Source organism: Brachycentrus maculatus, unplaced genomic scaffold, assembly GCF_059751285.1.
Source record: "Brachycentrus maculatus isolate JH-2025_06_01 unplaced genomic scaffold, ASM5975128v1 h1tg000011l, whole genome shotgun sequence".
Lineage (NCBI taxonomy): Eukaryota > Metazoa > Arthropoda > Insecta > Trichoptera > Brachycentridae > Brachycentrus > Brachycentrus maculatus.
Genome location: NW_028280765.1, coordinates 1,205,814 through 1,224,002, shown reverse-complemented (window position 1 = coordinate 1,224,002; position 18,189 = coordinate 1,205,814). Strand labels below are relative to the sequence as shown.

General features: G+C 34.9%; 3 protein-coding genes across 8 annotated transcripts; all 3 read left to right on the top strand.

Moving 5' to 3' along the window:
* The first annotated feature begins 198 nt into the window (after positions 1–198).
* Positions 199–4,309, top strand: LOC148313472 (cytochrome c oxidase subunit 6B1-like). 5 transcript variants are annotated; one of them, XM_088262509.1, is made up of 4 exons: positions 199–296; positions 547–1,884; positions 1,955–2,067; positions 3,975–4,309. In XM_088262509.1, the coding sequence occupies exons 3-4, from the start codon at positions 1,979–1,981 to the stop codon at positions 4,141–4,143; spliced, it is 258 nt and encodes an 85-aa protein (XP_088118635.1). In that variant the 5' UTR covers positions 199–296; positions 547–1,884; positions 1,955–1,978; the 3' UTR covers positions 4,144–4,309. The 5 variants fall into 4 exon arrangements, 3 of the variants coding, with proteins under 3 accessions (XP_088118628.1, XP_088118635.1, XP_088118618.1); XM_088262502.1 differs by having other exon boundaries at positions 1,975–2,067; XR_015837751.1 differs by lacking the exon at positions 3,975–4,309 and having other exon boundaries at positions 1,975–2,067.
* A 2,874-nt stretch (positions 4,310–7,183) lies between these two features.
* Positions 7,184–11,363, top strand: Rm62 (ATP-dependent RNA helicase Rm62). Its single transcript, XM_088262442.1, has 6 exons — positions 7,184–7,224; positions 7,379–7,482; positions 8,078–9,061; positions 9,237–9,475; positions 10,178–10,356; positions 10,776–11,363. Coding segments are annotated over exons 2-6 (1,617 nt in total). The 5' UTR covers positions 7,184–7,224; positions 7,379–7,480; the 3' UTR covers positions 10,989–11,363.
* A 2,579-nt stretch (positions 11,364–13,942) lies between these two features.
* Positions 13,943–18,100, top strand: LOC148313470 (uncharacterized). Of its 2 annotated transcripts, XM_088262361.1 has the most exons (6): positions 13,943–14,131; positions 14,217–14,390; positions 15,282–15,392; positions 16,110–16,265; positions 16,550–16,703; positions 17,736–18,100. In XM_088262361.1, the coding sequence occupies exons 1-6, from the start codon at positions 14,069–14,071 to the stop codon at positions 17,915–17,917; spliced, it is 840 nt and encodes a 279-aa protein (XP_088118487.1). In that variant the 5' UTR covers positions 13,943–14,068; the 3' UTR covers positions 17,918–18,100. The 2 variants fall into 2 exon arrangements, with proteins under 2 accessions (XP_088118487.1, XP_088118495.1); XM_088262369.1 differs by having other exon boundaries at positions 14,073–14,390.
* The last annotated feature ends 89 nt before the right edge of the window (positions 18,101–18,189 follow it).

Below are 18,189 nucleotides of genomic sequence, written 5' to 3'. Positions count from 1 at the left end.
GAATCCGGGACCTCCAGCACGTTAGCCGGATGTGTTAACCACCACACTATCGAGGTGAACAAATATATAATTTCGGAAAACTAACTCGTGCTGTGAGTACCTACATATCGCTTGTGTATTTGGAATTACTAATACGAATAATTGACATGTGCGACACGACTAAAGTTACCAGAGACAAAAAAACAAAAATTCTCCATCGATTTGGAATTTGGACGAAAAGCGAATAGTTTCGCGACCTCTGTCTTGCATACAGCCATTTTGCTATTTTGTAAATCGACAGTCGGAACACTCTGCATGTAAGTGAATTTTATTGAATCTCTTTTACCAGTGACTATTTGTAGTATTAATTAGAATTGCTTCGATACTCTTTCTCTCTCCTCACCTCTGAATATATACTTCACAGTGCCCATTCGAAATTACGTAATTATTATTTTGAAATACATGAATGTCAGCTCTTAAGTCTATTTACAAGACTTCATTACAGGGTTGAAGACACAATCCGAAATTCAGAAATAATTTTACACCGAAAAGTGCTCTTCCTTGTAGGTGTCGTCAAACCTACGAACCACAACTGCAGTTTTATCAAAGCCAAGCCAGCTGAGTGACGAATGTCCCGACTCAGCGGAGAGCGCTCTACGTGGGATGGTGGCCCTCCAGGAGCCGAGACGGAACCCTCATCTTCCATCCCGGAGTCTACCTCGCCCGGCATCTTAGGACTTCCTCAAACTGCTCGCTCTTCATTCCCGCATTACTCTCAGGCAACCAGTACCGCTTACAGTTCTGGAGATAACTTTCCGTACTCTAAATCTGACCACCCCAGACCTGGTTCAAACTCTAAAGTGTCACTCAATTCAGCTGAAAAAAGAGGTTATGACAATTCTGCATCCTCGCACTCTGCAACTTTGCATCAGCATGACAGAAATAATGCTGGAAAAGATCGAAAACGGCACTATAAAAGTAAATCCAGATCTCCTGAGAGAAGGCGCAGGAAGTCAAGAAGCCGCTCAATATCAAAGGAAAGATTTTCAAGAAGAAAAAGATATTCTACATCCCCTAAACGGAGAAAATCACGTGACAGATCTACTCGCAAATATAAAAAATTCAGATCACCGAGTCCCACTAGCTCTGATAGGTCAACGTCTACAAGTAGATCTACGTCGAATGAAAGGCTAAGAACGAGCAGTAACAAAAATTCAAGTAAAAGAACCACTGTGAAAAACCGACCCAGCCCTTCTAAATATTCTAGATCTCGCTCTTCAGAAAGTAGTAGTTCTAATTCGAGTAATAGTCCCGAGAAACATTCTCCCGAATTTATAAAACAAAATGAAAGCGCTGATTGCCACGATAATATTTTAGGTGATCAAGTAACAAAACAGAATAAAAGTTTCCCACATGGAGCCTCTCGTCATTCCTTGAATCGTCATTATAAACATTTGCCTCTAGACGTCCAGTCGCAAATTACATCGCATAATTATCCATCGCAAAGCATTAGTCAGACTCCGGCGGCCACACCCTTCAGAAATGACGGCAGTTTCCTAGAAATGTTTAAAAAGTTGCAAGAGGCGCAAAAGACTCAGGAAGAGCCTTCGTCTTCCTCTACTCCCGCATCCCAGCCAGGCATCAAGAAGCCGTCCCTTCCTCTGGTTGGCAAGCGCAGAGGGGGGAGGGTCCTGAAAACGGGTATGGTGAAGAAGCCCAAGAGTATTGAGGAGCAAGTAGTAGATAACACACCCACTGACGCATGGTCCCTTTACATGAAAGAAGTAAAAAAATATAAAGATTCTTCTTGCGACGAGGAATGCAAAATGAGACCTCTGTTTAAATAAATTTTATCGTATTGATAGTTTTAAGTTTTGTGATGTGACAATCATGTTTTTCTCTATGGTAAATTTAACTTACAATAAAAAATATAAATATATCTCTGTAGAAAACAGTTTTTATCATTTATATAAAGTAATTTTCTTTTGTCCGCAGCAATATGCCTATGCCGGCGAAGGAACTCAAATCCCCAAATGATTTTTGGACTGCTCCATTTGATCCCCGTTTTCCCAATCAGAATCAGACTAGGTAAGTCTAGTTTCTATCCATAGATTACACGATATAAAGTGTCACTGAGTATAAAGAATACCTGTTGTTATTTACTGCCACCGAAAAAAGGATTTTATATTTTTGGTCGCACTTTACATACATTATCTGTTATTAGAGTGTCTCCATTTGAAATTACTATTAATATTTACAAAATTGTACATTTTTCTTAATATACAATAGAAAACGTCTAATGACATTTTAAATAGATTAAAATAATTCTTCGACAAATGGAGATAATGCAGAAGCCAGAGTTTTCTTTTGTGCTTCTGGCTATTCAAATGACAGTGCCCCAGTGTACTCACTTTATTAATTTAATATTTATCAGTGGTACTAATAATTTCATCAGCGTTGTTAATTAATATTTTTTTTTTATTTAAACTTTTTTATTTAAGGGGGATCGAAAAGCATTTCTTTATCGATTATCTGATTTGTATAACCCAATTACTAATCATTCGGTTCTTAAAATCACTCGATTAACCCCATCAATACATAGAACCATATAATTGAGGTATAATAGAATCGAATTTCATCTGATAAATGCTAAAACCTCAATAATATTTTTTTTGTCACCTCTATTTAAAACTAATATTGATATTTAAATATCTCGGAAGGGCAGCAGGTTTTACCTAGATAACAAATAAATTAATTATGATATTTAAAAATATTTAGTTGGAAACAATGAAATTAGAGTTGAGGAAATTGAAAAAACAAAATGCTCTATTTTCTACATTATTTATTACATTCAATTAAAATAATTTCCATCAGCACCCCTGACTTTCTGCCAACGATTGGGCAAATCATAAATACCTTTTTTTGAAAAAATCTTAATTTAAAGTCCTCTATGACATTTTTTTGCTTATTATATTTTTTCTGTCGTAAAAATAGCTCATAATTGCGAAACAATTAATTAATTACGTTTAATAGCTCATAATTTATCAACGGTTAATGAAGCTTTATGGGGGCCGTGCGTTAGCGTGCAATAAGCGATGTCAATTCATACTGCACATATGACTTTAATTTTTTCACTTTATTTATGGCGCGCAAATGTTTCAAAACAGAGGTATGGCTAATCCAAATTTAGATCCAAGTTTACGAGCATTTGTTTGTGTATTATATTCCACAATCTCTCGTATCTCCTCGTTATCAACACGGGCCCATGGTCTTCCTTGAGGTTCCTTGACGATACTCCAATTGGCATAACAAAAATTTTGAAACCAATATTGAGCATTTTTTTCATTAGCAGATCCATCTCGGAATGCTTGATTTATATTTCATGATGCTAGAACTGCGTTACAACCCAATTTGTATTTGTAAAAACAAAAGTAAGTTTTAATAGCATTTTGTCTCCATCTGGTTTTGATGAGAAAAAAATTTAATATAAAATATAAACGAGCAAATGTTCTACGAAATAAGAAATATGGATACTTTTAAAAATTCAATTACTATTCTTACCATCTAGTATTGTGGAGATATGCTATTTTTCAAGCATTATTTTATTTATTTTTAATTTAAGTTTTACTTAGTAAATAATTCAATTAAAAATGGATAGATTTTTACCACAAAGTGACTGCCGAATCAATTAATGAAATTATTTTATTTATTGTTCTTAATAGTTCCTCTATTTTTGTTAAAAAATAAATAACAAGCAGACTCTCAGGTTGTATGATTTAAGTACGTAAGCATATAAAAAAGGAAACGGAAGCTTATGAGAATTTTCCACTTTTATTTTATATGACCATCATCAGGCTGGTTATGGCTGGTGTGTCACCAATCTGAAATCGGTAACCATGAACCCAGTGAACGCAATGGACCGCGTTTGTTTAAAATAAAAATAAAAACTGATTCCATTGATGTTTAAACCCTAATATTTATATTTTGTTGTATAGGTACTGCTACCAGAGCTACTTGGATTTCCATAGGTGCCAGAAAGTAAAGGGGTCATCGTACGAGCCCTGCCAGTGGTTCAAGCGAGTGTACTCCTCCATGTGCCCCGATGAGTGGGTAGACAAGTGGGATGAACAGCGTTCCCAAGGCAACTTCCCCGGAAGAATTTAAACTAATTTATTGTTATCCACAACCATTAGCCAGCTGTTTACCTGCAGCATATTACTTTTCACAATAAAATTTGTTGCAATTTAAATTATTTTATTTTTTGTGATGAGAGTTCCTTTTGAGGAGGCATGTTCATAGATTGTATATTAATAAACGATATATAAAAATATTTGTCCTCTTTTATTAATCAATGGTTAACAAAATGTTCTATACCCCTTTCTCTGTCTCCAAGCGGAGAATGTAAGAGTTACTAACTATGTATTTATAGTTTTTATATGAATATTGGATTATGTAGGTACTTTCAAAAAACCTTCCAACAAAACAAGATAGTTTATATGTAAGTATGTTTGAGACTATAATATTAAAAATGGGATTTGAAGATAATCAAGCGTCATTATTAGTATGCATGAATATCCAGGATTCAATTTCCAATGAGACATATTCGTAACTTTTTTTATCTCTTGGATATTCTGCCAAATAACTCGATTTGATGTTTAGTTGACAGTTTCAATCCTAAAAACAGTTTCAAATTCAACTGTGAATTTTGTCATTAGCCAGCAGTTGATTATTTTTCAACTAAATTATTATCTTATAACGTTGCAAATGTTTGAATTTTATATATTGTTTTGCAATGCATTTCGATCATAGATTATGCTAAGTTGAGATGACTGAGTAGTTGACATCTATCCAAGTTAGAATATTACATCTAATGAATTTAGATCAAATTTGCTTAGCAAATTTCCATTATAACAGTAAATAGTCCTAGTCAAATCAAGTCTTAAACTTATGATTGAAATATTAATTATTAATATTACTTATTAATAATATCTAATGCTTTTTTCCGCCTCCTTGGTGTAACGGTTAGAGTGTTTAGCTACCGTGCTGAAGGTCCTGGGTTCGATTCCCAGGGGGGTGGGGTGAAAATAAATATGAGTGATTTTACATTCTAATATTTATTTAACATTACCCTGGACTGATCCCTGAAGTGCAGGAGTGATCACTTTGCCTTTGTGTAAGTAACAATCGAGATAAAACTGCGTCAATATGATGCAGTGCCCTATGCACCATTAGGTGCGGATATGGGTTAAAAGAAGAAGAAGCTTTTGGCTATTGGTTAAACCTGCTGTCTTGACAAATGATAAATGATTGCCTGCAAGTGAACAAGTAAAGACAGTTATTTGGAGTATATATTTCAAGACACCAATGTACTGCAAATGAGGTGAAATTATACCGTTTATTTATATTCAAAGATAGCTAATGTCTATAAATAATATTATTTATGCATACATATGTTTATAAGTACTTAAAACTTATTACTTGCCCTATGGGAACTTGGTATAATTTTAGGATAAAACTCAAAGGGGAAAAACAAAAACCTATGATGAAAAAAAAGTGAAATGTATGTATGAAAATAAATAAAAAACATAATCACCTTTCGTCTAGTCGTATCAGTAAACATGACTGTTTTCTGCAACTTATTCAAATGGTTTGTGGCGCAAACTAATAGATGGTAATGAAATATGATTTGGATACGTTTTTAAATACACTGGAGCCTCGTATAACACGTTTAATGTGATTCCACAAAAACCTCTTGTAATACAAAACCGTGTAATACAAGGTTTGAAGTTCATACAAAATTAGGGTTTGCGATCCAAAAAAAAATCAAAGACAGTTTATATGAATATGTACTTTATTAATAAAAATATATAAATTTACATATTTATTGAAATAAACTTTAATTATACATACAATATAATTTCTCTTGCTAGGCGTAATCATGTGTATAGTTTTCTGTATTATTCTTTTTTTGTATGGTCTTCTTTTTTTTCATCTTTTATATTATGTTTATTGATGTAAAAAGCCATATTTAAATAAATATATATTATATAGCAATCATTCATCATCGCTATCACCTGAAAATAAATAATAATTCTATATATTTCACACTCTTTCAAGATTGGTTGTAAGTTTTCATCATCGGAGAGGGCTCTGAATTTCTTGCGGTTTTAGCCTTCAAAAAATCAGTAATTAGTGATTGTCTGCTTTTACAGTATAAATCTTAATGTATTTCCTCATAAGGTTCCAAAATCTCTTGTAATACCCTATGGAATTACAAACTTCTATCCATTATAGGATCCTTTTCAATATATATTTTTTCTAATTAAATAGCCAAATCCAAGCCCTCATTTATAGTTTTTAACGTGAAACATGAGTCATTAATTGTGGTAGGTTCATTCAAAATTTTGAAAAACGAAGGAACCTCCAATATTTCTTGAATATCATGGATATCCATGTCATTAAACCTTCTCCTCCAATACCACAAAAAATATTTATTGTCCTTTGGTATTCATCTTCTATTGATAGTAACACATTTTCTCCGGAGACTACTTCCGGCCATATATTTTTCCAACAAGAATTTAAAGTTGATTGTTTTATTTCTTTAATGGATTCAGAAACAATATCGACACAATTTAGAATATAATTTTTTTCCATGTTTGTGGAAGTGTATGTATTCTACTATTTTTTCAAGTGTTCGTATGTTTCAACATTTCGTATGTTGAAATTATACCTCGGTCTAAGGGCTGAATTATAAATTAAGTGTTAGGCGGTAAAAATAATCTTTCAACATGAGGATTTTTTAAATCTTATGGATATCCTGGCGCGTTGTCCAACAATCAAGATTCTTATTCTTAATACAATCTCTTGTATCAGGTATAAAACAATTATAAAGCTAAAGATACAAATTAAAAATATTAATTAATTCATTTATTTTTCTGAAACCGTGTTATAAAACGCGTGTTGTACAAAATATATGCCTCAATTTATACATCCGTGTTATAAAAAAAGTGTTAAAAAAACCGTGGTATATGAGGCCCAAGGGTATTTTAAAATGCAATCTCTTTTTTTTTTATTGTACACGTAGGTACTTGCGAATGAAAAGTTTTTACCTTATAATTTACAGTACACTATTTAACGTTTTCCTGTTTGAAAACGTATCTAGTCCCTCGGTAGTTGAGGTGCAAAATCCGGTTCGTGCGTCTGTGTCGTAGCAAGTTTTTTCTTTACCAATTTGGCTGCGAGCGGGTGAGCACGTTATATTGTTTCTTCGAAAACTAGCTGCACTTTATTCTAGCTCAAGGATTTGATATTATTTTAAAGCCTAATGTTGTAGCTGTTCGTTAAATAATGCTTTCATTCGGAGTATGATGAAACTAATGTTTTATTCTATTTGTTGCAGAAACTGAGCTCCAGTCCATTCCGTCATCTCAAACGGGATTAAATACCAAGTGTAATCCCAATTCATCGCGTGATCCACGCATCGTCTCCACTAAACTTCAACATGTAAGCATTCAAATAAAACCCCTTCACTATATTTTAGCTATATTTATCGATTATTGCTTCTGTCTTGAAAGAAATTCAATGGCGGATTTTCCGTTGGCGTCATCGACCATTTTCTTTTTACATCTTAAATTCAGCTCCCACATGTCGTTTTATGGCTAAAACGAGGCTATCCAATGTGCGAAATTCAGCGAATCTTCATTCAATAAGCACTATTTTGTAATTCGATGCAAAAATAAAATACTCCGCGTGGTATTTCGTTGACATTTTATATGACGCCATTGCTGTGGCCGAATGTTATATATTTGTTTGAATCTTGTTTCTATAGTAAGTAAGTGTCCCTGTAATAAGTAATATTTGATTATTCTGAATATAACAATTTCTCGCTATACTTAGAAACTCCTGTAACGACACGAATGCTTTCTGGTGTTTGTGTATGAAAATGGAGGTAAATTAATCTGTAACAGAATGGGTGTACTAGGTCATTTCTAGTACTACCGCATCTCAGTTACCACATGGTTAGTTTATTCGTTCTAAATTATTTTCGTTCTAAATTTACGATTTTAGGTTAGTGAATTGTTTTCTTTTTTCTTTGCAGGAAGAGTTCTAATGGAGGAGGACGGTTTGGAAGTTCTGGAGGTGGAAGTAGGTACGGCGGGGGTGGGGGAGGCGGCGGCGGCGGGATGGGGGGAGGCGGGCGAAAGGACGATCTGGGAAAGAACTTGCACAGGCGCCAATGGAGCGACAGGGACCTGCGACCATTCCAGAAGAACTTCTACGAACCTCACCAGGCTGTCGTGAGCAGGAACCCCCGAGAGGTGGATCAGTTCAGGAGCACCCACCAGATCACAGTGAGCGGGCCCAATATACCTAACCCCATCCAGCAATTTGAAGAAGCCAAGTTTCCCGATTATGTCATGGTAGACATCAAGTCTCAAGGTTACAAAGAACCTACCCCCATCCAGGCCCAGTCCTGGCCTATCGCCATGTCCGGTAACAACCTAGTGGGCATCGCGCAGACCGGCTCGGGGAAGACTCTAGGCTATATCCTTCCCGCCATAGTTCATATCAACCACCAAGAGAGTAATCGCGGGAAGGGACCCGTGGCCCTCGTGCTCGCCCCCACCCGAGAGCTGGCCCAGCAGATCCAGCAGGTGGCCTCCGACTTCGGGGGCCGTTCTTACTTGCGGAACGCCTGCGTGTTCGGGGGCGCTCCCAAACACAAGCAAGCGCAAGAGCTGAGGCAGGGGGTGGAGATCCTCATCGCCACTCCCGGTCGCCTCATCGACTTCCTGGAGAGGGGAACGGTGGACCTGTCCCGCTGCACGTACCTGGTTCTGGACGAAGCCGACCGCATGTTGGACATGGGCTTCGAGCCCCAGATCAGGAAGATCATCGAGCAGATCCGCCCGGACAGACAAGTTCTCATGTGGTCCGCCACGTGGCCTAGGGAAGTGAGGAAGTTGGCAGAGGATTTCTTAGGAGACTATATGCAGATTAACATTGGTTCTCTGGAGCTGTCGGCCAACCACAACATTCTGCAAATAGTCGATGTTTGCCAAGAACATGAAAAGGAAGATAAGTGAGTATAATGTTTTGCCTGTTTTGTACTATTACCATTTTATTTTTATGATGAATTTGTACGTATGAAACGTTGTGATTTTATAAAACTATCCTCTAAGAAGATCTGATTTTATACAGTAACAATATGCGATGTCTGAAATGTACCCTTTTTCTAAATACCTTTTTCTTCTCAGGTTAAACAATCTCCTGCAGGAAATTGGAAACATCCACGATCCCGGGGCTAAAACAATAATTTTTGTAGAAACTAAAAAGAAAGTAGAAAATATAACTCGCATCATTAAGAGGTTCGGATTTCATGCCGTTTGTATGCACGGAGACAAGACACAGGACCAACGAGATTTTGTCTTGAACCAATTCCGTCACGGGAGATGTAACATTTTAGTTGCCACTGACGTAGCCGCCCGTGGACTTGGTGAGTTGGCTTTATGTATCTAGCACTTGGCTTTTTAAGAGTGTTGTTGAAATATTGCTTGCATAAGTAATTAGCAAAAGTTAGACCGCTATGATATCTCAGTATAATGTTGAATTGAGGTCATAATGATTTTCTATCACTGTTTCAGAGGCACTAGCTGGATGAGTATTGTGTTCTACATTGGTGATTGAGCACCGGATCTAGTAATAAAGCAACTAAAGGATGGCTTTGTATTTGTAAAAGCTATCTCAAGTGGCAAGCTAGAATGAGAATGCAATAACTCGTCATGTGCCTCTATACTGACTGCCTATCACTGATCCTGAACCGGGGCCGAAACCTTTAGTGGTCAGATACAGGAGAGTCCATTCCCGTGGAAACTCTTCATGTTGGACTCCTGACTCCCCGCTTGGGTTTCTGATCACTTCGGCCACTTGGAGTTGGAACCTGCGTTGATACAACGTGAGATATCGATATCGTGGGTTACAATTTCTCCTGGGTTCTCTTGATGTGTTAGACAGATGAAATCAAGTCGGTTAATGTAAAATGGTTTAGTCGAGACAAGAAATGTCTCCTTTCTCAACAATATTTCAACTAAGTAGATGTTATCTCCAAACATTCGAGTAAGTTCATTTATTGCTGATATACTTGAATTTTTATCATTTTTCTATTTAGAGCGCAATTGTAACTGTTGTATTTTTTCAGACGTTGAAGGAATTAAATATGTTATCAATTTTGACTATCCAAATTCTTCCGAGGACTACATCCACAGAATTGGACGAACAGGACGGTCAAAAAGTACAGGAACGTCTTACGCATTCTTCACACCCTCCAATAGCAGACAAGCTAAGGACTTGGTTTCTGTACTGCAAGAAGCTAATCAGGTAATATAAACAAAACCATTAGTTTCTAGTCTAGGAATCTGTATGAAATTCTTCTAACTAAAGAATAACAGTCAGAATAAGATCTTTTGCCTTGTTAATGGTCAAGCTTTTACCCTCCTGCTAGTTAGATTTGTGTAGAATTATGAATTGCCCAAAGTGGACCAATTGTACTTACAAAGACTATAAATACTCTTAACAGAAGTATCCTCTCACCTTTGGCACGGACCTGCTTTTCAATAGCACACCGTGAATGCGCGTGAGAGGTAGATAAAACTAGTGAACTGATAATGCCTTCGGTGTCCACACTCTCAATGTCTGGATCCCATCCTCGTAAGGTGCAACAATACCCCAATTTTTTATTATGTTTTTGCGTTGTGATGTTTATATGTGATAGTAATCTCTCGTGTAATCTCTTGCAGGAAATAAATCCCAAACTCCAGGACATGGCAAACCGCTTTGGAGGATATGGAGGGGGCGGCGGATGGGGTGGTCGCTCCAGGTACGGAGGGGGCGGTGGATCGTTCAAGAGGGGCGGCAACTTCGGGCGGGGGGGAGGAGGCGGGGGCTTCAAGGGGGGCAGCGGCGGTTACAGCAGGGGTGGCGGTGGATCTTACAAAAGATTTGAAAATTGACACAGCAGATGTTGCTAGGAATAATTTCTCACCATCTGTTAACTTTAATTCCATTAATATTTAAGGGTGTATTAAAGTTAATCAGTATTTCACATAATCCATTCCAATGTCACCTAGGATCATTCATTTTTAGTACTAAATGTTTTTCTCAAATATTTAATTATTTATTGGGATTGAGTTTGCGTTGGACACTATATCGGGCGTGAGTGTAGAGAATGGTCGGTTCTCTTGAAAAGTAACCTCGGGATGTCTCCGCACCTGTCGAAGCGGAGTTTTCTGTGATATCATTTTTGAAATGTTTTAATATCTGTCTGCAGCTAGATATTAAGAACCCCCAACTTATGTTGGTAAATGACAAATAAAAGAAGAATGCAACTTTTATAGTTTTATTTCCTAATCCTTTATTCTAAACTTATTTTCTTGAGAGAAAAAAAAAATGTTTTTTTTTCCATAGGCAGAATTATGAGATTGCATGTTGGTAGTTGATCGTGCAGAGTGTGACTATTGCGAGTGCAATGTATTATTTGGCAACGAACCGCCTACACTCCAGGAAGGTATTGTGGTATTTTTGAAATACCTAATGTCCCAAGTGACTGAAATCTGGCTACGGCTTATGCAACACCGTTTATCATGTCCCTTCTCAGGCTTCAACTTTATAAGTTTCATAGCCTATGCCTACTTGTGAGTGGATTTACTCTTTATGTTTAAAGTTACTATAATTTCATGTAATTCATGAGTGAAAATTCTAGGCAAAAACACTCGCGAGGTATTGTGGTACGGAGGATGCCTGTGATTTACAAAATGGGGATGGATTTGCTCGCAGCGGAGGTGAACATGCTGCCTTTTGGTTTATAAGTTAAAGTCCGCCTTCGTGTATAATGGTTGGCGTGTCCAGCTACCGGGTTCGATTCCCAGGGAGGGGGGGGGGGTGAAGATAAGTACTAGTGATTAACACTAATATTTATTTAATATTACCCTGAAGCGCAGGAGTGATCTTGTCTTCATGTAAGTAACATTGAAGCAATACAATGCAGTGCCTTATACACAATTGGGTGCGGGTAAGGGCTAAAAGAAGAATATAAAATTCATAGGCGTACCTTCTAGTTGCGTCCACGGAGCGCTAACTTGTTGGCGATCGTAGTGTAAACCACCTTGCCTTTATGTAAGTAACGTCCAAGATAACACTGCAACAATACGGTGCAGTGCACTATGTACCATTGGGTGCGGGAAGGTTTAGAAGTTCATAAAGTGCGTGGGCGTACCTTCTAGTTGCGTCCACGGAGCGCTAACTTGTTCGCGATCGTAGTGTAAACACGGCTAGGTGTAGTTTCCGAATCGCCCACTATTTTCTCCAACTTATACATATTGTTACAGGTAAGGTGGTCATTCGTATTGATTTTTAGTGAACTTAATCAATATTTAAGTTTTTTAAAAATAAAAATAGCTATCGCCCAATCGACTATAATATGTATCATATTCTTAAGACATTTATTTATTTGGTAAATTTGACATAAAAATGGCGTAATTTTGGCGTGGGTAAATTTCTGTAAAATAAAGATTCTGTATTTAAGCGCCTATCTTGGGAAAATCTTCATTGCTCTAGAGCAGTGGTCTGAATCCGGCTCGGTAATCATTCGGCTCTCCTAAAATTCCCGATTTCTGTATATAAATAATCAATATAAATTTAATTTAATTTTTTTAGAATTTTGTTATTCGGTTGCGAATTCATGGCTATATTTAAATTCATCAATCGGAATTTGGTTAGCTAGTGACTCAAATTTTAAAATTTGGATATTTCAGATTACTAGAGTTTTCTTAGAATGGACTATTTTTACTCTGGAGGAATATCGAATTGAACACACTCTACATAAAATGATATTTTACGATTCCTTTTGTGTCAATAACACCCCATATTTTAATTTACAAAATTAGCTTTCTCAAAAACGGCAATTTCGTAAGCTGGCAATAAATTTCGTCACAGGAGTGATGCACTTATTTTAATGTTGGTAATACTACATAATCAAATACATATAAAGACGGAATAAAAAAATGTTTTTCATCCGGCCTTTAAATTAAAAAAAAAATCAACCAATTTTTTTTTAAATTGCCTAACGTCCAAGTGACTCTGAAATCTATATACGGCTTATGCAACATCGCTTATCATGACCCTAATCAGGCTTCAACTTTTTAAGTTTCATAGCCTATGCCTACTCGTGAGTGGATTTACTCTTTATGTTTAAAGTTACTATAATTTCATGTAATTCGTGAGTGAAAAATCAACCAAGCAGCACTCTTGGTAATATCGATACACCTCCGTATTTCACCTTCTCTTCGCTTTTAAACCAGTGCGGTACTTTTAATAGTAAGTGCTTTTATTTTTGTGTAATGTCGTCAAAATCGCTGTTAATGCATCAAAAAGGGATTATCTTGGGATGAGGGATGAGTCATCACCTCTTGTGAGTAGGGTGAGTGGATGAGTCACAAAATGGGAGTTACATCAATACTATACAAACATACTAAATAGTATTCCGCGCGAGCTAGCCCCGCGAATTAACAACATAACATATGTATATATTAGATAAATACTCTTATTGCTATGATAATTTTATATGGTGCTTATTTTTAATGCTCTTAGATACATATTTACAGTTAACAAGGTAAAAGACTCCAGAAAACAGTCAAGATAGAACGAATTTGTTATAGTAAAATATTTAGAGACATTTGCCGGGAATTAGCCTTATCGTCAATTTCGTATAATTCCCAAAAATGGAATGTTAAATATGGAAGTAATTACTAATATGTACTCATAAAATAATGGAATCCTACGAAGTAAATGGCTACGATTAGAGACATCATCGTGATTTATTTTCATTGCTGGTTGGTTTGTAAAATTTATGGTTTTCCGGATATAATGATGCTTGTTTACTAAATGAACAGCAAAAAGTTGCACCATTCAGTAATGTTCGGTCGTACGTTATTTCACGAGGCACTGAATCTCCACCTAACACCATAAAATAAAAATAGAAACATGACAAATCCTTCGTATCCATGGTGATATTATTTGTCTTGACATTTATAAAATGGAATCAGGGTTTTATTCCGTTCTAGATGTTATTGAAAATAATTTCAAGGAAATAGACTCGGTAAATTTTATTTTCAAATTAAGTGTGTATAGTATGATAGTTTATTTGATATTTATATAATTAAACAGTTATTAAAATATTACAGAAAGTTTTTTTAATTCGCGCTTGTTACGCCGGTGCACACAGTTTTGAAAAACCCGAGGAAAATTTGCTGCTTTTTTTTCAAAAAAATATATCGGATGTCAATTCCATGTATTGCGATGCTCCTGTACGGGGATTATTTCTCGCCTACCAGAAATATTATGTTGCGGTTGTAGAGGTACACAAAAAATCAATATGTAATATGTATTCCTTCTAAAATCAATTGATCAGTAATAGATAGTTATTTTACCTAAAAATCATAGTTCCTTATTACATTTTAACACTTTATAATTGCTTGTATATGGTATATAAAAGAAAAATACTCTTTAAAAAAATGTACCTATTTTTTTTAATACCATCATTACCTTTATTATGGGTTGTTCCATTTAACGAAAGCAGTTACATAAAAAATGCATTTTTTTATAGGATTTTAAGTTTTTGTTGGTCATAAAGATGTTTATATATATTTTTAAATAGTTCTTTTGGTAATATGGTACTAACTTTATAATATTACCCAGATACAAGAATTAAAAGTAATCATGCAACTTGACAGTATCTGATCTCGTCGAATGGAACAAGGTTTAGTTATTTAAAAAAAACTTATTTTTAATATCTTGAATCCGGATTCCAAATCTAGGTATCTAAATAAAATAAAAACTAGTATGAGAAAGGATCATTTAGTTTGATGTGCCAACATCTTCTTGTCTCCATAGTGTAGTGATTAGCGCGTTTAGATACCGTGTTGAAAGTCCCTGGCTCGATTCCCAGGGGGGGGAGGGTAAAATAAATATAAGTAATTTTTCACTAAAATATTAGTGTAATATTTTATCTTGGACTGGTGCCTGAAGCGCAAGACTGATCACCTTTCCTTCGTGTAATAAATGATCAAGATAACATGCTTCTATACGGTGGAGTTTTCTATGCACCATTGGATGCGTATAAGGGTTAGATATTTCTCTATCGAGAACATTTTCTTAAAGAAAAAAAACATGCGTGTAACAAACATGTATATAAGACCAGTGTTTAGTACTTAAGTAATTAGATTTTATGAGCGTTTTTTTCTCTCCAGGGATCAGAAGAAGGTGTTTCTCGTCAAATACGATTATTTTTAGCTGATGCTAATAATAAAAATGCCTTTGGGCGGGCAAAGTTATTGATTGTTTACCACAACATACGAGAAGTAAGAAAATGTACAGGCGGTCCTCGACTTTCGTGCATTTTGTTATTTTAAACATAAAAAAACGAGATATTGTTTAAGAATTTGACAATCAAAAATATGAACGTGAAGCATTAATGTTTCACGAAAAATCACCGGATATTGAACCAATGAGTATTGTACCTAATGTCGAAACGTTATTTCAAATCTTTTTAATTTTTATTTAAAAACATTTTTCCACATTTTAGGAATATATTATGTACGAAAGTCGAGGACCACTGTAATGTTTATACATACAAATATTTAATTTACCTACTTATTTGTATTTTTTTGTTTGTTAGTAGATTGTTTTGTGAAGTTAATTCTAAATCCTTGTAATCTCACAAAAATCTTTATCGTTATCTACAATAACTTTCCAAGTTTTTAAACTTTGTACATATTTCTTTTCTGATGGGTTTTCTCTTTTAAAAAATATATTATGTATTGCCACGTGCAATATATAAACATTTTTTAAATTTTCCCCAACGTCAAGTGAGTCTAATTAAGGTTTTTGCAACACCGCTTATTATCTTACTAGGGAGAAGCGCTTATCTCTTTCACATGCTTCCTACCATAATGTCAAAATATAATCTTATCCATTGGGATTAAATATTGATTTTGGGTCTTAAAATTGATACCTTTATTTTGTATTCCATTGCTATACTAAAATTACAAAGATGATGTAATTTATTTTATTTCCAGCGATGTCTACAAGAAGATGTATATCATTTTACCACTCCGCCCACGTTAGCTGCTAAGATGAATACAGGAGCTCCAATGTCATACCACTTTGAAGTTTTAGAAACATTTCTCAAGAAAATGGACAGTTTAACATTACTACCCGTAGAAGAAAAACGGGTATTGTTATTTTAAGTGTTAAATTTACCATTTAAAAAGTTATTATTTTTATTTATTACTCTTAAGTATCGGTTAAACGTCTCGGAAAAAAGATCCAATCCCAGACAAAATATGATATTTATAAAAAAAAATCATCCCACTCATTTATGTAATTGTTATGATGGTAATATATTTTTTGTCGTCAATTGTGTAAGATGCAAGCGCCCTTGAGGTAGTATTTTATGAAAATGGCGCTTTATAAATTTCACAAAATTATTATTAAAACAAAGTTAAATTGATTTTAGATCAGTTTTAATTCAGGATACCTAAAAGATACAAAGACAGAATATCTGCCGGAATACGCCTTGCTGGAATATGTGCTAGAGTCCCCATACACCATCGATTTGAGGGTTTATTCCACAATGTACTACTCACTGCCGGATTATCAATTCACTTTTGGTGAGTTTTGTCTCCAAATGAATCAAAGTACTTTGTATAAAATATATTACATGTGTCCCCGGATAGCCTTGCATAGGGAAATTAAATTGGTTATGTCATGTAGACGAATATATTCATTATATACTGTGATGAAATAAATTGAGTAATTTAAATTTTTGAGTAGCTGTCTTGTACACTTAAGTGATATTGCATACACCCACAGGTGATCTCTCGCATTGGCAAATAAATATTGTGAGCAATTTGAGAGTTATTTGGTATCTTCGTGTACGTACACAGCATCAGAAATATCTTATGAGTCCACATAATACAAAAATTAGCCATATCCCTAATAATAGTCACAAAACATATAATAGAGTTGCAGTGATTTTATTTGTATTCTTTTATTTTATTAAATTCTTAAAATAGTATCTTTGCTTGTAGAAAATATATTTGATCATGATTTGGTTTGTCACCAATTAAAAAGCTATTTATTGCAATCATTCATATATCGCTCACTCCTTTCAAGAACGTAATAAATAAAAAAAACTTGATTTTTCAGGAGAACGTTTTTAAAGTTTAAAAATATAACACAATGTATTAAAAATAAATATCAAGCCACTTACTGAACTTTTTACTGTACAACAGATTTTTTTAGGTTAAACCAGAAGGTTTTTTCTCCATTTGAAAAATATTTAGTATATTTAAAAAAAAATACCTTTTAATCAAAATGCAAAAACAACATTTTCTGTCCTGTATCCGGTAAATATTAAGTTAAAATATGCCTCTTTTGCCGTGATATAGTAAATTTTCTGGGCATTCCGAAAACATGCACAACTGAAAATTGACGATTTTTGATTTATAACGTTCTTGAAAGGAATGAGCGATATTTGAATAGACTCACAGATTATTCACATAACATTTTGTAACATTTCGAAGAAATCTTGGTATTGATTTTGCATGATATTATATCTTAAATTCATTATCGTATTACAGGAAATTCCTCTTAACAATATAATATATTGGTTAGTAATTTCATAAGCATTTTTCCCACAGAGAAATGCTGGCCCACTGCGTACGACTTCACTCCTTGCATTGTGGATAAAAAGTCCCTCGAAGAAGTTTTCGTGGAACCCCTTCCAGAAGAATTCGATCCTGACCTTGTGGAACATGAACACGAGGAAACAACCCAAGAAAATGATGAGGAAAATGCCGAGAATGAACCTGCCGCGGAGTGAAATGTTATTTTAAACAGCTGATTTTTTTTTAAATAAACATTTCTTCCAGTAGATAGCATATATTCATGAATCTCCATAATTTTACCTTGTTTATAAATTTGTTAATATACTGTGAAAAACCATGTACTATACGAGTTAGTGGAAATAAAAAAATGGCCAAATCTATTTTACGTAAACTATAGATTCATCTTTTGTTACGGAGAGTCCATAATTATCCTAGAAACTATATCTCTATGGTTGTAATTCGAATAAGAAAACCTAACCTTGCGTTA